The following is a 22018-nucleotide window of genomic DNA, read 5'->3' as shown; positions in this document are numbered from 1 at the left end:
GACATACTCAAACACGATTTTGCTGAGGCACCACAGCAGACTCGGGCATTGTAGATTTCTACATAATGAACCTTATTTTCCAAAAGCTTCTGAATTATTGGCTTAGTTTCCAAAAACGGCTTGCAACTAAGTTTGTGAGAAGCCACTATGTTAGCATAAACTGACCCATGGTACCTCTTTAACTGTATACAGTCTGTGGGGCTTCCTGAAAATGCTCATATCATGTGCATTTTGAAGGAGTGTGGGATCCCCTTAGTTTAGTATGGGGAGTAACCCACTCCATTGCAAGAATGGTAGAGAAGTCGTTCACCGATTGATTCACAGGATTTAACATCCCAAATAAATACACAAGCTATGAGAGATGCTATCATACCTGCCAACCAGCGAACTTTAGAATTCGTAAAAAATCCCACAGACATAACACCGAATGGAGAGTATTTTTTTTTTTTAATTTTCCCTGGGCACACCTTTTGTGATATACATGTGCACTTTACTGACCAAACTTGGAATCACAGTGATTCTTCAGCGACATTTCTGTTACCAACGTCAGCTGCTTCAGGGACATGTCTGAATAAACTTGCTCAAAGCAGGTACTTCTCTGGTGTCCGTTCACAATGAGAAATCTTCCAAGAGTACGGGGAGATGGACAAGCTATATATTTTCGCGAACAATTTATTTTGTGGTATAACTTGACGAAATATTTGTAAACTCGAAGAATGAGCCCGAATTCTCAAACATTATGAAAAATATGCAGAAGCTGGCAGCTATGCACTGTCGTAGGGGGCTCTAGTGTGCAAGAATTTCTGCACTGCATCTCCATCAGAATGTGGCTGCCACAAGTGGCAGTCAAAACTCGCAATCTGTGCTCAGCACTGGGACACTACAGCCAATGAGTGGCCACAGTTGGCTGTCAAAGGCAAAGTTCCCTGGTAAAATTACTAGAGCAAAATTTGGCACTAGTGTCTATGTTCACTGCCAGTATAATGCTTCAGCCAACATGGGAGTGATGCGCAATTTATGAATTTTTCTAAACTTCGTCCTTCTGGCTTTGAAAAACCTTTAGTTTTTTTTGTTGCCACAGCCCACAGGCCATCCAGATCTAGTGGGACGGATAATCAGAAGTGCCAAGACATATTTATTCATTCAAAAGTATGTAACACAATGAGAACATAATATGCGATCAACACTCCTTTGAAGAAATGTTGCATGACTAGCACACAGCACTCTTTAACCACAAAGACCAATAAAAGAAGCCGCAGTTTACTTCTCAATGAAGCCATGCCAAATCGTAGAAGAATCTGTGTATAGTACCCACCATTACCATGAAGGTTGGACTGCAACACCAGATTTTCTTGTAGTAACTTTAGTAAGAACACTATGGTTTGAGCCTTCCTGTGCCAAGGTACAGGAAGGCTCTAACCATCTGTGCCTACTAGAATAGCAGGCACCAAGGATGAGACCTACCTTTCTTGGCCCTGAGGATACGACCCAATCGCTGAGCCTCCTGCCTCCTGGAGCCTCCATGAGCGGACACCTGGATGAGGACATTTGCCTCTGGCAAATCAAAAGAGGTGTCGGCCACCTTGGACACAAAGATGGTGTTTACTTTGGGATTGTACTTGAAGTTTTGCAGGATTTGCATTCTCTCTTGCTGAGATGTAGGACCATAGATGTATGGCCTGTCGGAAGACAACAGAAATCATGTGAAGTCCCCCTTTTTTTTATATTTAACCAGCCAGAGAAAGAAAGCAGAATGAATGCATGATGAACTGTAATGACACTTGTGCATGCCATGTGATTACTGTAAACACACGCACACAGAAAAAAGAAAGTCGCAGTTTCACCAAAAAGGTGGGGCATTGATACTACAATACCAAAGTATTAGCTAACTACACGAAGTAAGATTCATGGTGTTATCAGCAATATAAATTGAAGAAAACATTCGTTTACTAATTAATTAACAAGCATGATGCCATGCGTGCACGCAGGGCGCCCGAAGCCACCAGCCATTTCGATTTGCCGTTAACCTTAATTTGCACCTGTTGCAGATAATCTACAAAGGATAGGATAGATAAACTTTATTAAAAGAACAATCAGGCACGTGGGCTGCATATGCGCTCAGACACACAGATAGTTACACACAGCCACGACCGGGCTAGAGGAGCAGACGTGCCACTCACATTCTCATGCCAATAATCTCATAACTATACATAAATGTTCATACTGTATTTACACACATCTAATGCACTCTATTCTTCCTAGAAAATGGGTCTGAAAATTGCCCGCACATTACAATCGGATATGAAAACAAAACTGCATTGGCAGTGTTGACAACAGGCTACCGCCAGAGCCATCAGACGCAGCGTCATTGCCATCACAAAATAATGAGAACAAGATTTTGTGAAAGCTGCTTTCGGTACATTTTGTACTTGACTACGATCTTGGCGGTATTTTCGGCCAATAACTTATACCGCATATAACTTACGGAGATACTTTCATTTTCCCGGGATTTCACACGACTTGCACCGGATGCATCAGTGTAATCGGCCCCAATGTTTTCGGCACTGTGCCAAGCTAGCTATTTGCGCGCAGGGCCAGAAATGCTGTCAGATGGATACTTTGACAAGTCCAATGCAGAGTTTTGGGAAAATCGTAGCAGTTTCTCTAAAAGTGATCGCTCGAGAATACTACTCCTGTGTGCAAGTATCTCTGGCCAATGGAGCACAAATGGCGACGACACTTTCATTACGAAAAGTCACTAGACGAACGAAAATTCTCATCTGTGAAGGATCATTCTGCATGTCCGTTTTTTTTTTTACCACGAATGCGGAGGGCATGCTATATTTTCCTTTTACAAATTGGTGGCATGTTCCGTTCAGGTGAACTGGGGCACACTACAATCAGGCAAATGCGGTACTTGATCAGCAAATTACACATGTAAAGCATAACAGTGTATTAAAAACAGTAGAGCACCTCTACAACAAAAATTACCTGTATAATCAAGGGAATATTGTGTCCCATTTCTATTGTGAGCAGTGCAGTGCGCAACTTTTACAATGAAGTAGCCCGTATAGTGAACTATATTGGAGGTCCCTAGCACTCCGTTATAAAGGCGTTCAACTGTATGCGAAATTATAACGGGTACGAACCAACAATTTATACACTGTGGAAATGTATTAAAATTTGCATTTCAAAAGTACTTTTACATTTTTAGAGAAAAGAACGTCCACATCAGGGGGATGGGAACATCGCCCAGTGCTGCCAACCTCCGAAGCCAGTTTTACCTTAACTTGAATAAAAAAATGTCCCTAGATTTCTCTAGATGTGTGGAAAATGTGATTCTTAATAGATGTCCGCGCGCCAAGTTTCATCCTAGACACCAGCGCTCATTTCTCCCCTGGCAGAACGATTTCACATCCAACGGGTGTACGTTTCTGCTGCTTCCCTTCAAGGTCGCGCCCGCGTTCAGTTCGCGCTGAGCGCGAAACGTCTCTTGTTTGCGACGGCGCCTCTTTGGATGACTGGAAATTATTATTGTGTTGTTAACTGTCGTGACAGCAATGTAAACACGAAAGGGTTGATGTCACCAGTGAAATTCTGCCGATTCACAAGAAAATGGTACGAAAAAGCCGACGACAGACATGGATTACTGCGGTGCACTGAACAAAGTAAACAATTGGCAAACAAAGCGATCTTGTTCACTGATCACTCGTGAGTGTATGACGCTTTTTACATGTAATTCACATGAATTTCATGATTACTAGGTATATAATCCTTTTAGTCAAATAAATACTTTCAGTTGTTTGACCAGCGCTTGTCCTGTCTTCTTTCTCGTGTTTCGTTCGTGTGTGCGCTGCCCAAGAATGGACACCACTCCTGCTGCATGCACTAGCAGTGGCCGAAGTTCACGCGTGCTGAGAAATTGAATATGTGCACGATGCATTGAACGTGACTGAAGTTCATTCCTGCATCACCACTGCACCGATCGATCGAGTTACTGAACGATACACGCCTGTGGCTTGGTCGCGCCGGCATTGCTGAAGCAGAAATGATTACTAATACTTTCAACTTCTGTCTCTTGAGCACTGTTAAAAAATGGCCAAGCTATTTACATTCCTGCCTCTACTCTGTACTGTAGGGGACGTACTAGTTAAAGTTGTGTGCGCATGTCGTATTTGTGCTATGCGGCGATATATTTTGTTTATTTCTGCACAGTGTTAATGGAAGTCCGTTGTCGCCATCGGAGACAACACAGATTTGTAGCAAACATTTTGTGGAAAACTGCAAAAATGACTTTAGCTAACACACATCGTATGTGCCGACGATTTTTCCAGCGGCACATACAATGTTGTTTCCAATTATCTGCTGTGTCACTTGCATGGCTAAGCAGACGCTGCCCTTTCGCCGCATTGCAGCCATGAAAATAATTGTCAAGCGTGCCAATATTCTTAAAGGCAAATAGAAACGTGTACATTGTCCTTCAAATAAAACGTCCACCCACACACATACGTAGGCACACACCACGCGCGGTACGAAACGTGCCCAAACACGCGCAGTGCAAGAGGCAATCAAGGCAGTGTGAACGAGATATGGAAGAGCTCTACACCCGCTAGTTGAATTTTGCCCCGCATGCGGCACTCTCACGCCGGCGCTGCAGCGCTGCTCGGCGGTGCCGTTCTTGGCTATCAGTTTGTAAATGTGATTTCTGTAAAGATTAATTTTTGTTTGTATTATGAAAATAGATTACAACATCTATAGTGTAAATTTATTTGTAAGGCTGTTTTAATAGCAGTTTCACATAATGAAGTCGCTTCTCTCAAGCTGATATAATGCCGGAGTGGAAGTTATGCTAACAAGGATGTCTGCTGCTTAAGCCACATTCACAGAAGAAGCCGTCAGCAAGTTTATACCATGCAGACTTGTTTTGCATGTAGAGCACATTGCCAAGATTACACAGAACTCTATCCGTATTGTAAGGAAGTTGGGTACCACTTCATGACACCAATGCAATAGTCGAGAATAATTTTTTCTGTTTTGCATGCAGGTACTGACATAGCACCACCACACTTACGTGCTCACACATCATTTGCAGCGAAGCACGCAGATATGCGACTAATTTTTATCTTTCTTCTATGGCAAAACTTGTCCAAAAACATGACCACTGTGACTCAGTGCAAGGTTGCTCCGCCAATGGATAATTCCCGGTAAAATTTAGTAGACGTGTGTATAGTGATCTGTTTAGCACTATGACCACATTGTCGTGCTTGGCACTAGGTATATGTCTCTACTTACGTTCAAGTCTGCTCATGCTGCTTTGTTTGGCCTTGCAGCATACGTTTGTTTAGCCAGTTATGAGAAAATATTTCATTCACAGTGCACAAACATCTGCAGCACAGCTAGATGTATGACCGGCACAATCAGAATAACAGTGTCTCCAAAAGAGCCCAGGGCATCGGTGCCCTGTCATTTACTTGGTGAGACACATTAACTGCACTGCAGCATGAGCAGAAGTCATACTTTGCATGTTAATGTGAAGGTAATTTGTGCTGGCAAATTAAAACATGCTGTGACGTCAGTCGTTCTACTGTTTCAATGTCTCAGCACAAAATTCCTCTAGATTTGGACAAATTTTCCTTTTATACCTAATCAAGACCTAAAATCCCTAGATATAGAGAAATATCCCTAAAGTTGTCAGCACTAACGTCACCACACTTTACAAGATCCACGTAACAGATTGCCTTCCAAGTTTATGTGCCACGTTGTGGTTTCACGACATCATCCTATTAGTGAAGACTCACCTGTTCATCTTGATGGCATAATGCTTGAGGGAAAAGACGTTGTCAGAGAATACTATGATCTTGTCGTTTCGCCTCTCGTGATATTTAATGAGGAACTGGCAGGCCCTGAACTTGTTTGGGTTCATGACGAATAACAACTGAAAAAGATGCGCAGATGAAAGGTCATGTAAAGGACATCCTCATTCAGTGAAATTGGTAAGCATGGAAATAACAGAAATCACCCCCACAATACCTAGTTGTAGTGCTCAAAGCAAGTCACTGACAACAGCAGAGTGTTTTAGCTTGTTGGAAAATGCATAAACCTTTGCAGAATACTGGGTCAGCCCAGAAATCACAGCTATAGCAGTGACCTACCATATTCTACTTAAAACTGCTGCTGTAAAGCATCGGTAGTTACATAATTGTTGAGATGCAGTCCTTTTATGATTTTCCTTTGACAAGAACACTCATGCTACACAAAAACATTTTGAATGCATTGTAGTTGCACAAAGCGCCACAAGACGTCGCTATCAGCATTGCTATGGCTGTGTTAACTTGTGTTAACTCGGCATTCTGTAAAACGTAATAAGTTTACAGCCAAGATACAACTCTAGAGACTGATCTACACAGACCACCAATAAACCAAATAACTCCATTTTACTTTTAACTTTTGGTCAATCAGAATTCTAGACTGTTAAATTACCCACATGGAAACGTCCCAATGCCTGTTCTACATTTGGAGATGACTTGGTTGCTGTGAAAACTGCAGCTGCAAGGCCTAAAATACACAATTGCACCCCCAATCAAGAAAAATGGGGTGGGAAGGCCGTTTGTCAACAACAAGGAACAGCAACAAGTTTGTAGTGCATCAATAAATCAAAAGGGCAGATACAGGCAAGTGCGGTAAAGCAATAATGCAAGTATGACTAAAAAATGAAAACAAGGATCTACAAAGTTGCATTGGAAGACCTGACTAATAGGAATCGCATGCCTACTACATGTACATATTTTTCAAAAGATTCAGCGATAAAATGCTCACCATCTTCTTGCATGCTCTTGCTTGCAGATACTCCCTGTAGAACTCTGGTGTCATTGGGCACCACACCTAGAACAAAGCAAAGCTGAAGCATAACTGCAAGTCGGCCTAGTTGGAACAGATTCATTTTAAAAAACACCTCGAGCGCAAAACAAACAGGGACGAAGAAAAGAAGCAACACAAGAACGAGCGCTTTCTAACAACTGGTTTTATTTTAGAAGAACTATCTGCTTAAATACCCACAGATCTGCGCGATCTAGTCAACAGAACACGACGATAGCGCATATAACAGCACTTTTGATAAAATGCCACGGTCAGCGCTACCTGGTCAACATAAAAACAGCTAAGCGTATAAAACAAGCACTTAAGACGAAAATGCGTTAAAGATATGATGACAGGAGTGAATTCTCTTTGTCTAACAATGAAACGGAAGGACGACTGATGCATTTTTCCTTTAGTTTTTCAATCCAGTGAGCTTCCACAATTTCTCTCACGGTTTGATTTCTATGCCTTAAACAATATGTCGGTGCTACTAAGACAAAGTGAGCATGCATGCTCTTGACAATGCATTGCCAAATGCGTACTAAGGCGACCTTTCAGATTAGACAAGTGTTCCCTTAGTCTCGTGTTAATGCATCTCGCAGTCTGCCCTACGTGCACATGACCACACGTCATTAGAATCTGATGCACAACGTTCTTCGCGCAATCGACAAATTGGTTCTTACGCGCATGTTTAATACTGCATTCTTTCTTTGCATCGTCCTTACTTTCGAACTTACTTTTTACTCCAAAAATGCATCAGTCATCCCCCCGTTTCATAGTCAGACAAAGAGAATTTGCTCCTGACATCATATCTTAAACATATTTTCGTCTTAAGTGCTTGTTTTATACGCTTAGGTGTTTTTATGTTGACCTTGTAGCGTTGATCTGCAGCATTTTATCAAAAGTGCTCTTATGTGCGCTATCGGCGTGTTCTGTTGACTGGATCGCGCAGATCTGTGGGTGTTTAAGCAGATGGTTCTTGTTAGTTGTTAGAAAGCGCTCGTCCTTGTGTTGCTCCTTTTCTTCGTCCTGTTTGTTTTGCGTTCAAAGTGTTTTTAAAAATGAAAGCAAAGCTGTTACTCAATGTACAGGGTATTTTAAGGCAGACATTTGTGTAGCTGCAATTTGCTAAAGGACTATGCAAAAGGATAGAAATAAAGTTTCTATAGCACAAAAGTTATTTCCCTAATTTTCACATAACCAAGGAATAAGTTCCTTAGGAACTGGAGCATAATTGAGGCCAGAAACTAAAGGCTGAACCACATCTGTGCCTCTCTTATTCTGATGCCACAGTCACTAAGACGCTCAATGACTCTGCATAACAGGGTTCATAGCAGTTTCTTGGAAGGTTTTTTAAACACTTCCAAGGCAATAACAAAGCATTTTTAATGCTTATAACAACATTATGTTTCACAGCTTAAAAACAAAATGTTGTCTACAACAATAAACTAATTCTTTTTTTCATTGCACACAAATAAGGAAGGTTTGTGAAAAACATTTAGCGAGTGAACCAACACCAACCACCGCCGAGCTGCTGACTGGGTAAGCAACACAGATAACAGGGTAAGTGGTGCAAACAGGATGTCCTGTTTGTACCACTTGTCCCGTTGTCTGTGCTGGTGATTGCGCTGTGCACAAACCAGCCAGCCCATTTTAGAACTTACACTGCACCAACCTTGCAGCCAAATGCTCAAGCAAAATCTACAAAGTGTGGCTCAAATTCGGAAGTCCTTTAAGCACATTATGACATTTAAAGGGGCCATGACACGTTCATCCAACTAGTCTCAGTTAATTACTGTAACTGATGGCACATTCGATTGTTTGGCTAGTTCCTACCGCGCTTCAACTCTGTTTACAGCGATGTGGAGCCCTCTCAAGATTAGAGACAGAGAAGGCCTGCCCCAGCCAAATGCTCAGCTGCTCCCAGAGCAATGAGTGTAGCCACACGATCAGGATTCTGTAACATCTCGGTTGCACTCCCAGGTTGAAATTGGGAGTGCCTTCAAGCACCTTAGGCTGGAGGGTGATGCTCTGAATGAACCACACGAATTTCTTCCGAGTACTCGGGTTCGACTAACTGAATGCAAAGAGCCCCACAACACGCTCAAAAGTGACCAGTTGAATGTGCCACAGCCATAAGAGTAGGGGGACCATTATACTACACGCAAAAAAGACTGGGTTCTCCGCTCACATTCTAACCCAGAATTTCAATTTGAAATCGCTGCCTCTAAGCCCCTCTCATGAACAGCAACTGCCATTTTACCATGGCTTTTGCTACATCAAAAACTATGGGGCGACCGCATGCGTGCCTTACTGAATCCTTGCTCTGCATGCCATGGTACCTAACAGCACAGCAAGAATGTTGCTATTGTACTGTGTCCACAATTCTTCCACTTGCGTGACAAAAACCGCATGAACCAGAGAATTCTTGTAGAAGCTATGCCGTGCTGACCGTCAAGATAGAAATACAAAAACGAAACCATGTGTATATCGTGCTACTGACCACACATACTGCTTCATTTCATCATCTGCCAGTGCTGACAAAATTCTGCATGGTTCAACAGCAATTAAAAAAATTTTAATAATACACATTTTCTACTGCACAATGAGCTCAAGTTTTGCCAGATAACTGTGGGGCATGTACGGTTTAGCACGCAATGCATAACTCAAGTCTGAAAATTTGGTATCATGGCCTCTTTAAAGGTTTTCAAGGCCTCAAAATTGCTTTGGTATTCAATGGCGTTCAGTGCTCGCCAGGACCTCTAGGAACCTTACATGACATCTTACTGACAAAAACAGATCAGCTGGATATTTTTCTCACATCCGATGGCAGTTCGGCAGGCACCAATCACTCACCTCAGCACACTGCACTTTGGCAATGTAACCATTATTCTGGAGCTCAAGCCAATTTGCTTCGTACAGCTTCGGGCCAATGAGAAAGTTGAGATCCTGGATCTTGTCATCTTCTCGGACCAGTGTGGCCGTTAGACCCAGCTTGCAGTGTGCTTGTACTATTGTCAACACCCGCCTGAACATCTTGGCTGGAATGGTGTGAACCTCTGCAGGGCAAGTCATGCCTTTGTCAATATACAACAGAGCTACAAGCAAAAGAAGCTGTTTAGTGCAGCGCGCAAAAGAAAGTTTGTGGACCACAAGTGCTACGACAAGATGAACTTCTTCGAGCAAACACTAGGCATGCATAACAAATCGCACAGAAGCTTAGGCTACACCAAAAATTTTAGGCTCAAAGAAGAAGCGCATTTTATTGCTAACTGTGCGCTGCACAGGCTGACATAAATGGCTGTGGGTATTTTATTGCAACGACTCACGATTTGAAATTCAGAAACAGAAAATAGAAATTAATACACATACACTAGAATTGTGAAAAATACATTGCTTTCTGCGATTTCCATTTTCATCTTGCCACAAGAGATGTCAACGAGATAAAACAGCACCCCATAAGATGAAACGATCTCACTTCTGAAGAGTTCTGCTGAACACGTTAACCAAGACACACCTGTTTTGCGCTTTCAATCAGTTGTATGACATGCATAATCCTTTTTTTTTCTGCAATGACTCATATCCTCCTTTTCTTCAGGCCTGTACCCTCCATTTTACAATGGAAAAGAAATGCCTGATGAAATGCTGGTTCATGAAACACAGTAACACCGCTTTTATTGGCGCACAAGGAATCCAACTATCATGATAAATAAATATCAATGCTTTATCGAGTGCAGCAGCACGACTTATAAGTGTCAGGTTAAGAATGCAGTTGTAAATGTCACTCAAAGAGAATATGTATACATGAGCCAGCAAGCCATCTCATCTATAGCTCCCCTCGCCTTCCTTCATCTTTTGTATGCCTTCGCTTTCCTAGGCTGCTTTCTTGACAAGAAGCTCCTCACCCTGTTGAGGGAGCTTCTTGTACATCAGGTGTGAGCGATAGGTTTGCAAAGAGATCAATCCACTCCCTTATCTAGCAAGCATGCATGCACATACACACATAAAGTGTGTACATAAGATTAAGTGTACAAGCTGAAATTACACCAATGTATGAACTGGAGAGTGTGGAAATGGAAAATGTGTGCATTAGTTAGTCCTAAATTGGCGTGTTTCATTCCATGAGTATAGCACAAGGTCAGTGATATCCTTCCCCTAATCAATTCTTCAAACATCCTGTTTGTGCACAATAAGAGATTTTAGCTCGTTGTATGCAAGGCCACAGTGCGCACAATGTTGCTGAACAGCTAAGCTCTTCATCCCTATGCCACTGACATCTGTAAGGGAACAATTTGTTGGAGTGCAGAGGGTTAAATGGCAGGCGGATCACACTTTGTTTTGAAGGAGCCACTCCTGCAGTCTTGACTTGTCAAATGACTACAGACCTGCTAAGACATGACAAATAAACTGCTAAATTTCGCACTTGCCATCAAGCAGCATGAGCCCCCACTCCTGCTCTTTCAGCCAAGCCATGACCTGTTCGGCCTCCCAGGAACGTCTCTGAGTGTGCGTGATCATGGAATATGTAGTGATGCAGATCCCACAGCCTGTAAACAGAGACCATCCGATTCAGCACATTTCTGCAGCAGAAAGTGAAAAGTGGGCCTCAGGTAAGCAGTAATACGGAACCCTCATACTTTTAGCAGGAGCCCTAGAACACTAATAGACACCATTTCACATGCTACCTTGACGCAGTCGAATGTTTAACATTGGCCACTAGGGAGGCTCGCACACGTCTGCGTGCTCCTTTTCATCTGAACTTGCGCTTCAGCCAAAATAAATGCCAGCTGCAGGTCAGCACTGCATAGTTTGTTTTCCTTGCTCACCTCGTGTTTTTGCACTGTCCTTGATTCAAACAAAAAATTTTGCTTTTATCTGCATATAGAATGCATGCGAATTTTCTTTCACAAAATCTTGGAAAGAAAAGTTCAGCCATTACAGCAGCCTACACAGTATGAAGAAGGTTATTGTGCTGCAGTATTCTGAGCTGATTAAGTTTCCTCCCTGCTTGAGTGTACGTAACTGAATAAAAAATGTGCTTAGCATAAAGTAGCCGAGTACGAAAGTACATCCGAAAAAGAAGATGCAACTCCTAGTGTAGGCAAAACATAGTTACACTAGTAGCTCATAGTTTTCAACAGGTCAAGTGGACTTCTCATTGCCCAACACACAAGGGGAGGCCTAAAAGCCTAATTTAACATGATCATTCAGTCTACTTAGGTTCCTTTTACTTCAAAACTTGGATGTTAGAGCTCTGATTGTAATTGCCATTTTGATGTGCTTTTGTAAGTATATGTATTGACCTTGAGATACGTTTCCTCAAATATTGGTATTCTGCACTGGAATACAGCTAATCATCCCTTGATATATTATCCAGTTCTCTACAGGTTGCCTTGATGACAGCATAGCACCTTCATATTCCAAGGCAAAGAAAACAGCTCAAGTAAGATCAGAGGGACAGGGTGGTGTTTTGGGTGCACCAGTAAGCTGAACTACTACCATGGAAAAGCAAGTCCTTTGTTTCCTCAAAGCTTTCCCAAAACTGAAATAAAGAAAGGGGCCTGCCTTTGTTCAAACCGTGAAAAAAGGCAGGGTAAAAGACCCCTGTCATGATGTGCTCAAGACATTCTAGACAACTTTCGGCAAACAAACCTTTAGAGTGTACAATGTGTTCTGTGTTCAATGCAGTACATAACAGCTGAACCTGAAAACCTGTCTTCCCCTCTTCGCTTGAAGAAAATGTGATTGATTTCTTAATATTTGGCAAGAATATCATGGAAATAAAGGCATTGGGTTCCTAAGCATCTGGCCACAAGACACAGAGGAAGGGTAGAAAAAATCTACTAGTGCAGCTCAGTTATCGTTATGTGGTGTTCTCGTCTGCGTAATTCATCTCCTTAATAGCCACACACAGCACATGTTAAAGCAAGTGTCTGCCATTGTCATTATTTGGGCTGCAAGTGCAACTGCAGGCATCGAACTAGGGCACCACTTCCTTTATGCATCAATACCAAAACATCCACCTCAAAATGTGAAGGCCATTTGTGAATGTTCTGGAGAGAAGCAGTTGGCTACCCCAGATGCTCTTGGTAATTTTTAAATGTGCTGCTGTTATGCCTCCCCCTAAAGAAAAGAACAATGGTGAAACAGAGTCAGCGTTCCTTTTTTTTTTTCCACAACCGTTATAAGGTTACTCGAATACCACTTGTTGCTTTACCAGAATTTTCTCTCGTCTCCATGATCTTAAGGCGAGGCATGAGATTTTGACCAGTTCTTAGTTACAGCTGCACCAAAACCATAAATGCATATCTGTAATGAGAAGAAAAAAAATTAAGAAGCTTTTGGGCCTCCCCTTGTATAGTGAACATTTACAGTTACTGTGACTGAAGGCATTGAAGATGTGGGTACAGATACAGGCAGTGCAATATGACCATAGCAAACACATCTCTTACATATGCAATTACTAATGCCCTGGCCACAAAGAGAAAATTTGATGCCATTTGTAGCGAATGACATTTGGCACAACAAATGCTGTGGTTCTGTACAGCTTAAATATCCGTAAAAGTAGATAAAGTTAACATATGCAGTTAAAAAATTACGAGGATAACCTAAGTGGTTATGACTACATCAAGGAAACAAAAATAACAAAGCCATTATGTGCATACATAAAATGTACGAAATGACACTTATCTTCTCTCGAAAATACCTTTCAGAACATTCTTACAGTAATTCACAGAGCTTGGCGTCAGCTCTACAGCAATACTCAAGAAACATGCTTAACACTGTTGTGCGGAACGATGAAAGGACGGGACTTGAGCGAGAAAACAACACACAACACTTGAGCACAATTTTGCGCTCAGGTGCCGTGCGTTGTTTTCTCGCTCAAGTCCAGTCCCTTCACCACTCTGCACAATAGTGTTAAGTATGTCCAACCAACTAGTCCACTGCGGAACTTTCCTCAAGAAACAGTTATCCATAATTAGACCAACTCAGGTCAAGTACAATTCCAAACTGAATGAGCAATATAGCTGACAAGGCAAAGCGTGGCAATGATGGGCAAATAGGGTTTGTTGAGGTCATTCAACTCCTTGTTCCAAGAAAAATAAAGTGTTGTTTTCATTGCACAAGAAGAGCAAGCAGTTAATGAAGCAAATATATTCTTTGTGCTGTCGCTTCGTTATCACTGTTTTTACTGGCTAGTTTCTTCAACTCCCTTGAATTGAAGATGTGAAACTTCTACATGATGACACTGACTTTCTCTGTGCAGCAGGCCTTTATGAAAATAAATGAAGATAACATACTGCAAATGTTTAAACAAACAAAACAAAGAAAGCATGTGATCTGATTCAAACTGGAAAAATACGCGAAGTATAGTGGTGACGACTTGAGTTAGAACAATGAGCTTTTCCCACTGACCTCGCTTGCACAGGCCAGGTGAAAAACAAAGCCACGTGGATTCCTTCAAGACAGTGCTCCGACAAAAACACTGCTTTCTTTCACGCTCACAATGCATGTCAAGCACTGTGACTTCCGCCAACCCAGCTATCACCATGCCTTAATTGGATTAATACCAGGAAATTAAGCAACACAGTGCCACACTGCTTCAAGCATGCCCAGCATGCATGCTGACTTTTACCAGGCTCATATTTTCTGCAACACCAGCATACATGCTTTGCCAAAGTGTGGTGAAGCAAAGGACTTCATTTGACCCTCAAGGTGTGGGGACTCCATTCCCACAGCTGGAAAGTCATGGAAGGCACCTCACAACAAATGAGATGTTTCTGATATGTCAAATGCTTTTTCAGCCTAAGTTTATATTACAGCGTATTCTGTGAAATGGTACCCAGGTAGCAGTATTCGCTGTACGGCTACACGAGTAATGTCAGGCTTTCACATCAGTGCAACGAAAATGATAATTTTGGCAATGGAAAATAATTAAGACCGAGAAAATTGGGAGGTCTGAAATTGAGGCTGATTACAGAAACGATGCAATGCTATGCATACATGCTTGTTCCTTCCCTTGTAGCAGGCTGCTTGCATAACAGATAATGTCATCCACAAATAACAGTTGTGTGTATTTGGATGTTAGCTGTTTTCAGTAGTATGAATTGCTTTGAATAAATATTGTAGCAGGTATATTCACTCAATGGCTTTCAAACTATACAAAAGCTTGTAATGAGGAAAAAAGAAAAGCAGATTGAATGCTGCAGTCAAACGCTTACTGTGGGAACAGCCATTTTAAAAGAGCACTGACACAAAATGTTGGATCTTGTGTTTTCTGTTGCAATAAGTAGCCAGTGAATTATTTAGAGCCTTGTTTATAGCAACAAGTCCAAGTTTCGATTTCAGAGAGCAACAAGAGAGGACAGTGGGTTTCTAAACACAGCTAGTCACGTGATCGCACGAAACTGTGACTCAAATGCCAGCATGTGAGACTCATTGTTGCTATTTTTTTTTTCTCAATCTACGCGCACACATGAAGCACAATGTCCACGCCGTGTCCTCGTCCTTGTTTCGTCATTCAGTGGCAACCGTTTTCTGCAGACAGGAGTCACTGCCGACCACGTTTAGGTGCAGGCATCTTCAAACCAACTGCCTTGCCCATGTGGCAACCCTGCTGGAATGATTGCTTTGCTTTTAGCAGCTACTAATAGGTGGCAACACAGGTCCATGTTAGCGCCGTCTTGGCAACAGCTGGCTTCGCCGCAGATGAAGGCAAATTCAAATTTGTTTTCTAAAACACCAGGCACGCAGGAGTGCCATGTGTTATAATGAACCACTTAGCAACAAAATGTGATCTTTCTGCAAACTTTCAGTAAGGCAAAGCAGAGGTAAGTGGAAAAGCCCTTTGTTTTTTTTCATATTTGAAATGAGGTGAGCAAATGCAGCTTTCTCTTCAGCAGGATCCACTCGTCGCGTCCAGTGGCATGCACCGACTTGGCCCACTTCTGCCACTGAGGGCCGTTGCAAGGAAACCTATGCATGACTATACCCAGCCCTGAATGTGTTGGGAAGTGGTAAACGACGCACTATGCACCCAACATTGTGCTGTACTCGCATTCTATGGGGGGTCAGTGCAGCTCAGTCAATGAACACATCAACAAGCATGACAAAAACTGTTGCAGCGACACTGAGAGTGCGGCAATGAAGGGCTAGGTCATGGGACGAGCAAGAGAACACGCAAGGAGCACGGTAGCCAACACAAACTCGTGACGTAGCGCTGTTACTGTTATGATCGGGGATGTTTACAAAGCCACATTGTTGATGTCAGTGTCGTGAGTTGTCGTGCTTTGTGATTTTCTGCAGGCACATACTTTAAAAGTGATTTTAAATATGTTTTAAGCTACATTTACCACTGATATTTTGTAGATAATGTGCGTGTTCACAGAAACCAATCTCACAAGTTACGTTGACTTCAAAATATTGTGTCAGTACTCCTTTAAAATTATTATTATGTAGGAAATAGCACAAACAAGTACAGTAGTACCATTTTTAAATACCTCCTTCAGTTTAAAGGTACATTTATACTGTACATGCTTGTTCGAAGTGATGTTAACCCACTTGCATGCGACTATCCACTTGGTGAAAAGTTGCCTCAACCTTCAGCGCTTTGGTGACAGAAAACAAAATTATTGCATTCGTTTAGGACAATACAACAAGTGTCCTGGTATGCTCAATACATGTGATTTGTGGCAGGCAAGATGCAGTCAGAGCTCTATGTGCTGTCTGTACAACCTGTAACAAACACATGCACGGGGAAAGGCAAAAAAATCGAACTTTAAGCATTCCTGAATATGTCACCATCACACTGCACAATACAATATCCTTATGAAGGTGCAATATGCATGCTGGTAAGTACCACTATCCTTGAAATTCCACTGAGCACAATAGCAGAATGCCTTTTCAGAAAACAACTGCTGCCAATCTAACCAGTGTAAGTGCATTGTGTTTTACTCACCCATAGGCTTGTCCTTGGCCTCTGATGTAAACCTGCAAATGACGCTGTCGTCTGCTGTCGACCACATCTTGAACTGCAACAATTAAAAATAGAATTACTAAAATGTTCCAAGCACATGGAAGCTAAACAAGTACACGGAAGCTAAACCAGCCAATAACAGCAACAACGACAATGAAAAATTAACAAGTAACAACTGCCAGTAACCAGTAAAATCAAGTGATGTTTACCTGTGCTTTCCACTGTTCAACGGACACGCCAGAGTTACACAATACAAGGCATCGCTTGCGTACGGTACAGCAGGCTGTGACACCCACCAGCGATTTTCCAGCACCTGCACACAAGATTGGCATCACAAGGTCATTCCCAACCGTGTAGAGAACCTTCATCAACCCTTTCCATGCCACTTTCTTTTCCTTCAGAAAACAAAAGTAATTTCTCAATTTTATGACTGATTTACTGTGAACAGTTGTCATTATTGAAATATCAACAGTTCATTTGTCATTGTCAGTTGTCTGTTATTATAACAGTTTTCCTGTTTTTGAGTTGCAGATAGACATGAACAGAGAAAAAATCTATACAAGGCTTGGCACTTTTTGGAACAGAAGTCAAGCGGGCTTTTGTTGTCCTGCATGCGACCAGTCATTCCTGGTGCTGCGAGGAAAAGAAATCAGAGAGGCTCTGACGGCAAAGTGTTTTCGTTAGGCTGTGTCCATATGAGACCGGCTGCCAGAGGCTCGGACTCTCGCTGCCAATTGTCAATACTAAGTTGAACCTCTGAAGCTGACTCACTAGAGCTTTCCAGTTCTAATTATTTATTTGAAGTTAACAAACGTTAAAAAGAGAGAGAGAGAACGAAAGCACCAATTCCACCACTGAAGGGGGCAACCATTGCTACTGCAGCCGCTTAACTTTGTGCCACCGTTTTTAACATACTGGCCTGCCAAACTTGCATACCGATTCTGCTAACCTTGCCTGCCTAAAATCAGTTTTCTGGGACGCTTGCACCATTTAGCAGCACAGCATCCACATTAAAGGGTCTCGGCAAGTTTTTTCAGGCTACCATATTTCTTCTAGATCTTTTCTCAGCAATGTCAAAAAACACAGAGTAAAAAAAAAATTATGATAAGTTGACTTTATTGGCTAGAAAAATGTTTTAACGATAACCATAATAAGAGTCACCCACAACTCGAATTTTCACGGCTCAAGGTGCCGCATTCCACTCTCCCATGACATCACAGAATGGCGCCAATAGTGGTAGCTGCATTAGTAGAAGTAGGTGCACCATGGTTGCCAAGCCTGCTCAGCTTGCTGGAGGTGTCCCCATGGCCTGGCATGTGTTCCCATGGCATGAGGTCTAATCTCAGAAGCCATGGCGTCAATTCTATGGTTACAACAGCTTCTGTGAGCCAGCTGTTGGCATGCCATGTGCCTGGCACGTTGATGCGTCATTGGTTGCAACACCGCGTGCGATACTTAAAATGGTTGTAAAATGCAAAGCCCCAGCTTTCCACAGTACTCACAATGTTGTGCGAACATAAATCGCACACTACCTCTTCAACCAATGATCATAGTGCCACTCATTGACGTCACGCATGTTGCACAATGCACATGAAATCGTGCACTTTGTGGACATGATGAAATCCCTGGACAAGTGAAACTCATCTGTGGCATGGAACGAGTAAATACAATTCTGGTGTTCTATCTGAAGAGCAATTGAAAGTTTGCAAGCTTGAAACAAGTATGGCAGAAGGCCTGTATAGTTCAGGACTTGCATATTAATCATGCGTTCATTCTGTTATGCCTGTCACTGAAGTAATCACAAGATTATTATTTATTGTGTGCAAAAAAGAGTATTGCCAGATGGCAATAATTTTTTGCACACCACTATTTTACTACGTATTTCATGCTGTAAGAACGAGAGGCTTCCAATAAAAACTGTAAATGCTGTTGCTACAGCAGAAGAATGCATGTTTATTTCAACTTAAGTGCACTGCATAATGATCTTTGACAACCGCAGCACTGGTTCACTAATACTCACTAAATCCACCGAAACAGGTACTACTATTTCTGTTACGTGCAAAGAAACAAATAAAAACAATACATGAAGTAATTAAGAGAATACTGCAGCCAGCATTACAATTGTCACTGACTACAACATATGATTTCAAATACAAAAACAGCAGCAAATTGCCCTAACAGAACTCAAAGCAGCCTACCGCATGGAAGGACAATAACCCCCGATCTTCCTCGTCCATTTCCAAACATCTTTCTTAAGCTCTTCTCTTGATATGGTCGGAGTATGGCAGATGGCTTCAGGTCAACGCTGTAAGTGAATGAAATGCTTTATTCAAATACATTCCTTATGAGAAGAAACCAACTGATTGTGATGAACAAAACGTGCTTACTGGATGTCTGGGTTGACAGTGTCATTCTTGAAGTCATACTCGGCCAACAAAGGATACTCAAGTTCTATGCATCTGCAGAAGAAAAACCAAGATCTAGCACTTCTTTTTCCAGAGTCAACAGACAATGAAAAGCTAAAATCAACCTCATCTTTTACATAAAAGGCTCTTCTAACAATATTACAGCTTTTTCTAAAGCAACCTTCCTATACAAATCAACTCGTACCCCATTTACTCGTGCAAGATCCACCCTTCTGATAATTTCACAGGGCATAGGTCTTACACGACGCAGGCTCATGGCTATTTCCTGAACCTGTACAAAAAATGCTCTATGGAGCATGGAACCACAGATGGCATAATTAGGAAACATTTATTCAGCATCCCTTCATTGCGTTTGCTATCATTTCTTGAGCCTGCTCTGGTGCCTGTGTTGATGTGAATGTGCCCAAGAAAAACCTTTTAGAATTTTGAGCTCTAAAAAAAAAGTGCCTTACATGAATAATACAGTACATTACATGAATAATTTCAGCGCCTTCAACACTTGCAAATGCCTGAACAGATTTAATTAGCACTAACATCTGCAAAATAAGCATCAGCATGGAGGCAAAACAGTGCCAACATAGACAAAAGGCAGTTAAATAAACGTAGGGGAGAGAGGGGGCAAGAGGATGTAGTGTTGCATACCTTTTGGCTGTCTTCCATTACTTAGCCCTGTTATGTACCTAAATATGCTTAATCAACGAGACCACATTCTAACAATTTTAAGAAATATCAGTTTCTCCGTTTATACTGCCATCTGCTGCACCTATTTTCTTCGTTGCAGGTATGCCATTGTTGAATGACCAAGAGAACTAGGTTCAAAGCAGAGAGATGAGAATGCTAAATTTTAAAAAATTAGGCAGCAAACTAGGCTCTTTTACATAGTGGGTATTTTCAGTTTGCAACACCTGAACATCAAGAGCTTTGGTTTCGGTTCTGCAACATTATTTTTCTATGGTCTTAGTAGCACTCGTGCACTCCTCTTGTTTGTTTATGGTGGTGCTCGCCCTTTGGAGAGTACCTACCTCGCATCTGTCAATTACCTATTATGCGCCTTTTTTTTGGTACTGCTCAACTACTGAAGTGCAAGCGTGCTAAAGCACCTAGGGGTTACTCCTGGACCTTTGTGTGTTTCCATGCGCACTCTCTCAATGGACTTGCAGGGGGTAAACAAACTGACTTCAAATTGAAAGCTGAAGCAAAACAGCGAAGGAAGGGCCACAGAAACAGAGAAACAGGCTACGGCAATCATAACCACAAAATAAACTGCAATTATGAGAGATGTTTTGATAAATCAAGCAGTTTAACACCACTTTATTGGCCTTTTTCTCAGAATGCGATTTAATGACACTTTGGTATCGCTTTCTAACAAACTGTTGGGTGTACATAAACTAAATTTTGTGAATATTTGAGTTAGTGCCACGTAATACTTGGGGATGAATATCCATAAGTTAATGGGAGTTTAGTACACAAGTAGGAAGCATGTGATAGTGGCAGTTGCTACATAAAGAAGAGAAAAAAATGTTTACCATAATTTTTTTAGGCATCTGTATAATTCTAGTTTCAATGTATAATATAATTGTGCTTTTTGCAAAATCCTACATCTCTGTGACTAAAAGTTCTGAAAAAGGTACATCTGTGAAAAAACAAAAACTAACATACAGTAGAATTCACTTAAATGCTACTCGAAATGACCCCCCCCCCCCCCATATAAGAATTTGTTCCATTTATCCAAAGTTACATAAGCGAATGAAGCAATAATCAAGAACAATAATTTTATTTGCAAAGTATTGAGACTTTAAATTTTACCACGGTGAACTAGTGTACATTACTAAGCTCTTCGAATAACATCTTTGTTGCGAAGTCATTAATACCCGTTTTAGATGCAACCTCTGCTGTATTGCCTTTTGAAGTAAGGCAACTGATAGAAAAATTGGCGCCGCACGGATGCTACAACCATAAGAACAGTACCATTTATATTTGTTTGTGTTGGGATGTATGTAACTGCACCCAATCCATCAAAATGCTGCCGTTAGTGGCAGCGTGTATCTTTTCTTTGTTTTTCATTATCCGTGACTAGGATTTGAAGTTCATGTGAAACTTCGCCATGTTTTACGTCTTTAACAACATCAAATTTTGCAGCCAGTGTTAGCACATTGCAATTTTGCTATTTGAATGGCGCCACCACAAGGCACATAATGAGAAAACTAAGCAATGTGAACGCTGCATAGAAGCTAGTGACGCCATAACACTGTAACTGTCTGATAGATTGCATTTTCTTGACTGTTCAGCATCATTATTTTATGTGGTTGCTGTATGGTTCGTTTTGCATGAAGCATACCATCTACGAAGTACGTGGTAGTTTCAGTTCCAGGCATGTTTAGCCGGATTCTAAAATAAACAAAAACACGATCCATTTAAACAAAGTTTGTAAACATTTTACTTATGGGTGGCCAACCAAATATGATACACTCATTCCGTTTATCCGGCATTTCCATCTAAGCGAGTTTCATTTATCCAGAGTCCACTGTACACTTTTTAAAGATTTTGAGCTCTATAGACAGCCCAATTATAACTGATACCCTACGAATAATTTTAAAAGCCCAACCGTGCTCATGACTCCTCTGATTGCAATTCTTCCATACCACCTTCGAAAGTCTCACCCCACCTTAACATCCCAAATGAAAAGAGCAGCTATAAGCAAAGCTATCATAGCGAGGGGCTCTGGATTAGTTTCAACCGCTTGGTTTTTTTTTTAGTGCAC

General features: G+C 41.6%; 1 protein-coding gene across 1 annotated transcript in view; it reads right to left on the bottom strand.

Annotated features, from left to right (window-relative positions):
- Positions 1-22018, bottom strand: part of hay (ATP-dependent DNA helicase hay) — a 31048-nt gene that overhangs the window by 5274 nt on the left and 3756 nt on the right. Inside the window, exons 9-17 of the mRNA XM_050188053.3 lie at positions 19219-19290; positions 19030-19136; positions 17041-17144; positions 16814-16886; positions 11283-11402; positions 9712-9914; positions 6817-6882; positions 5799-5935; positions 1465-1679 (exon numbers count right to left, since the gene is read on the bottom strand). Coding sequence (XP_050044010.1) covers positions 1465-1679; positions 5799-5935; positions 6817-6882; positions 9712-9914; positions 11283-11402; positions 16814-16886; positions 17041-17144; positions 19030-19136; positions 19219-19290 — 1097 coding nt within the window. The remainder of the gene's footprint in view (positions 1-1464; positions 1680-5798; positions 5936-6816; positions 6883-9711; positions 9915-11282; positions 11403-16813; positions 16887-17040; positions 17145-19029; positions 19137-19218; positions 19291-22018) is intronic.

This window comes from Dermacentor andersoni, chromosome 2, assembly GCF_023375885.2.
Source record: "Dermacentor andersoni chromosome 2, qqDerAnde1_hic_scaffold, whole genome shotgun sequence".
Classification (NCBI taxonomy): Eukaryota; Metazoa; Arthropoda; class Arachnida; order Ixodida; family Ixodidae; genus Dermacentor; species Dermacentor andersoni.
The sequence above is the reverse complement of the archived record's forward strand: the minus strand, read 5'-3'. Positions and strand labels throughout refer to the sequence as shown.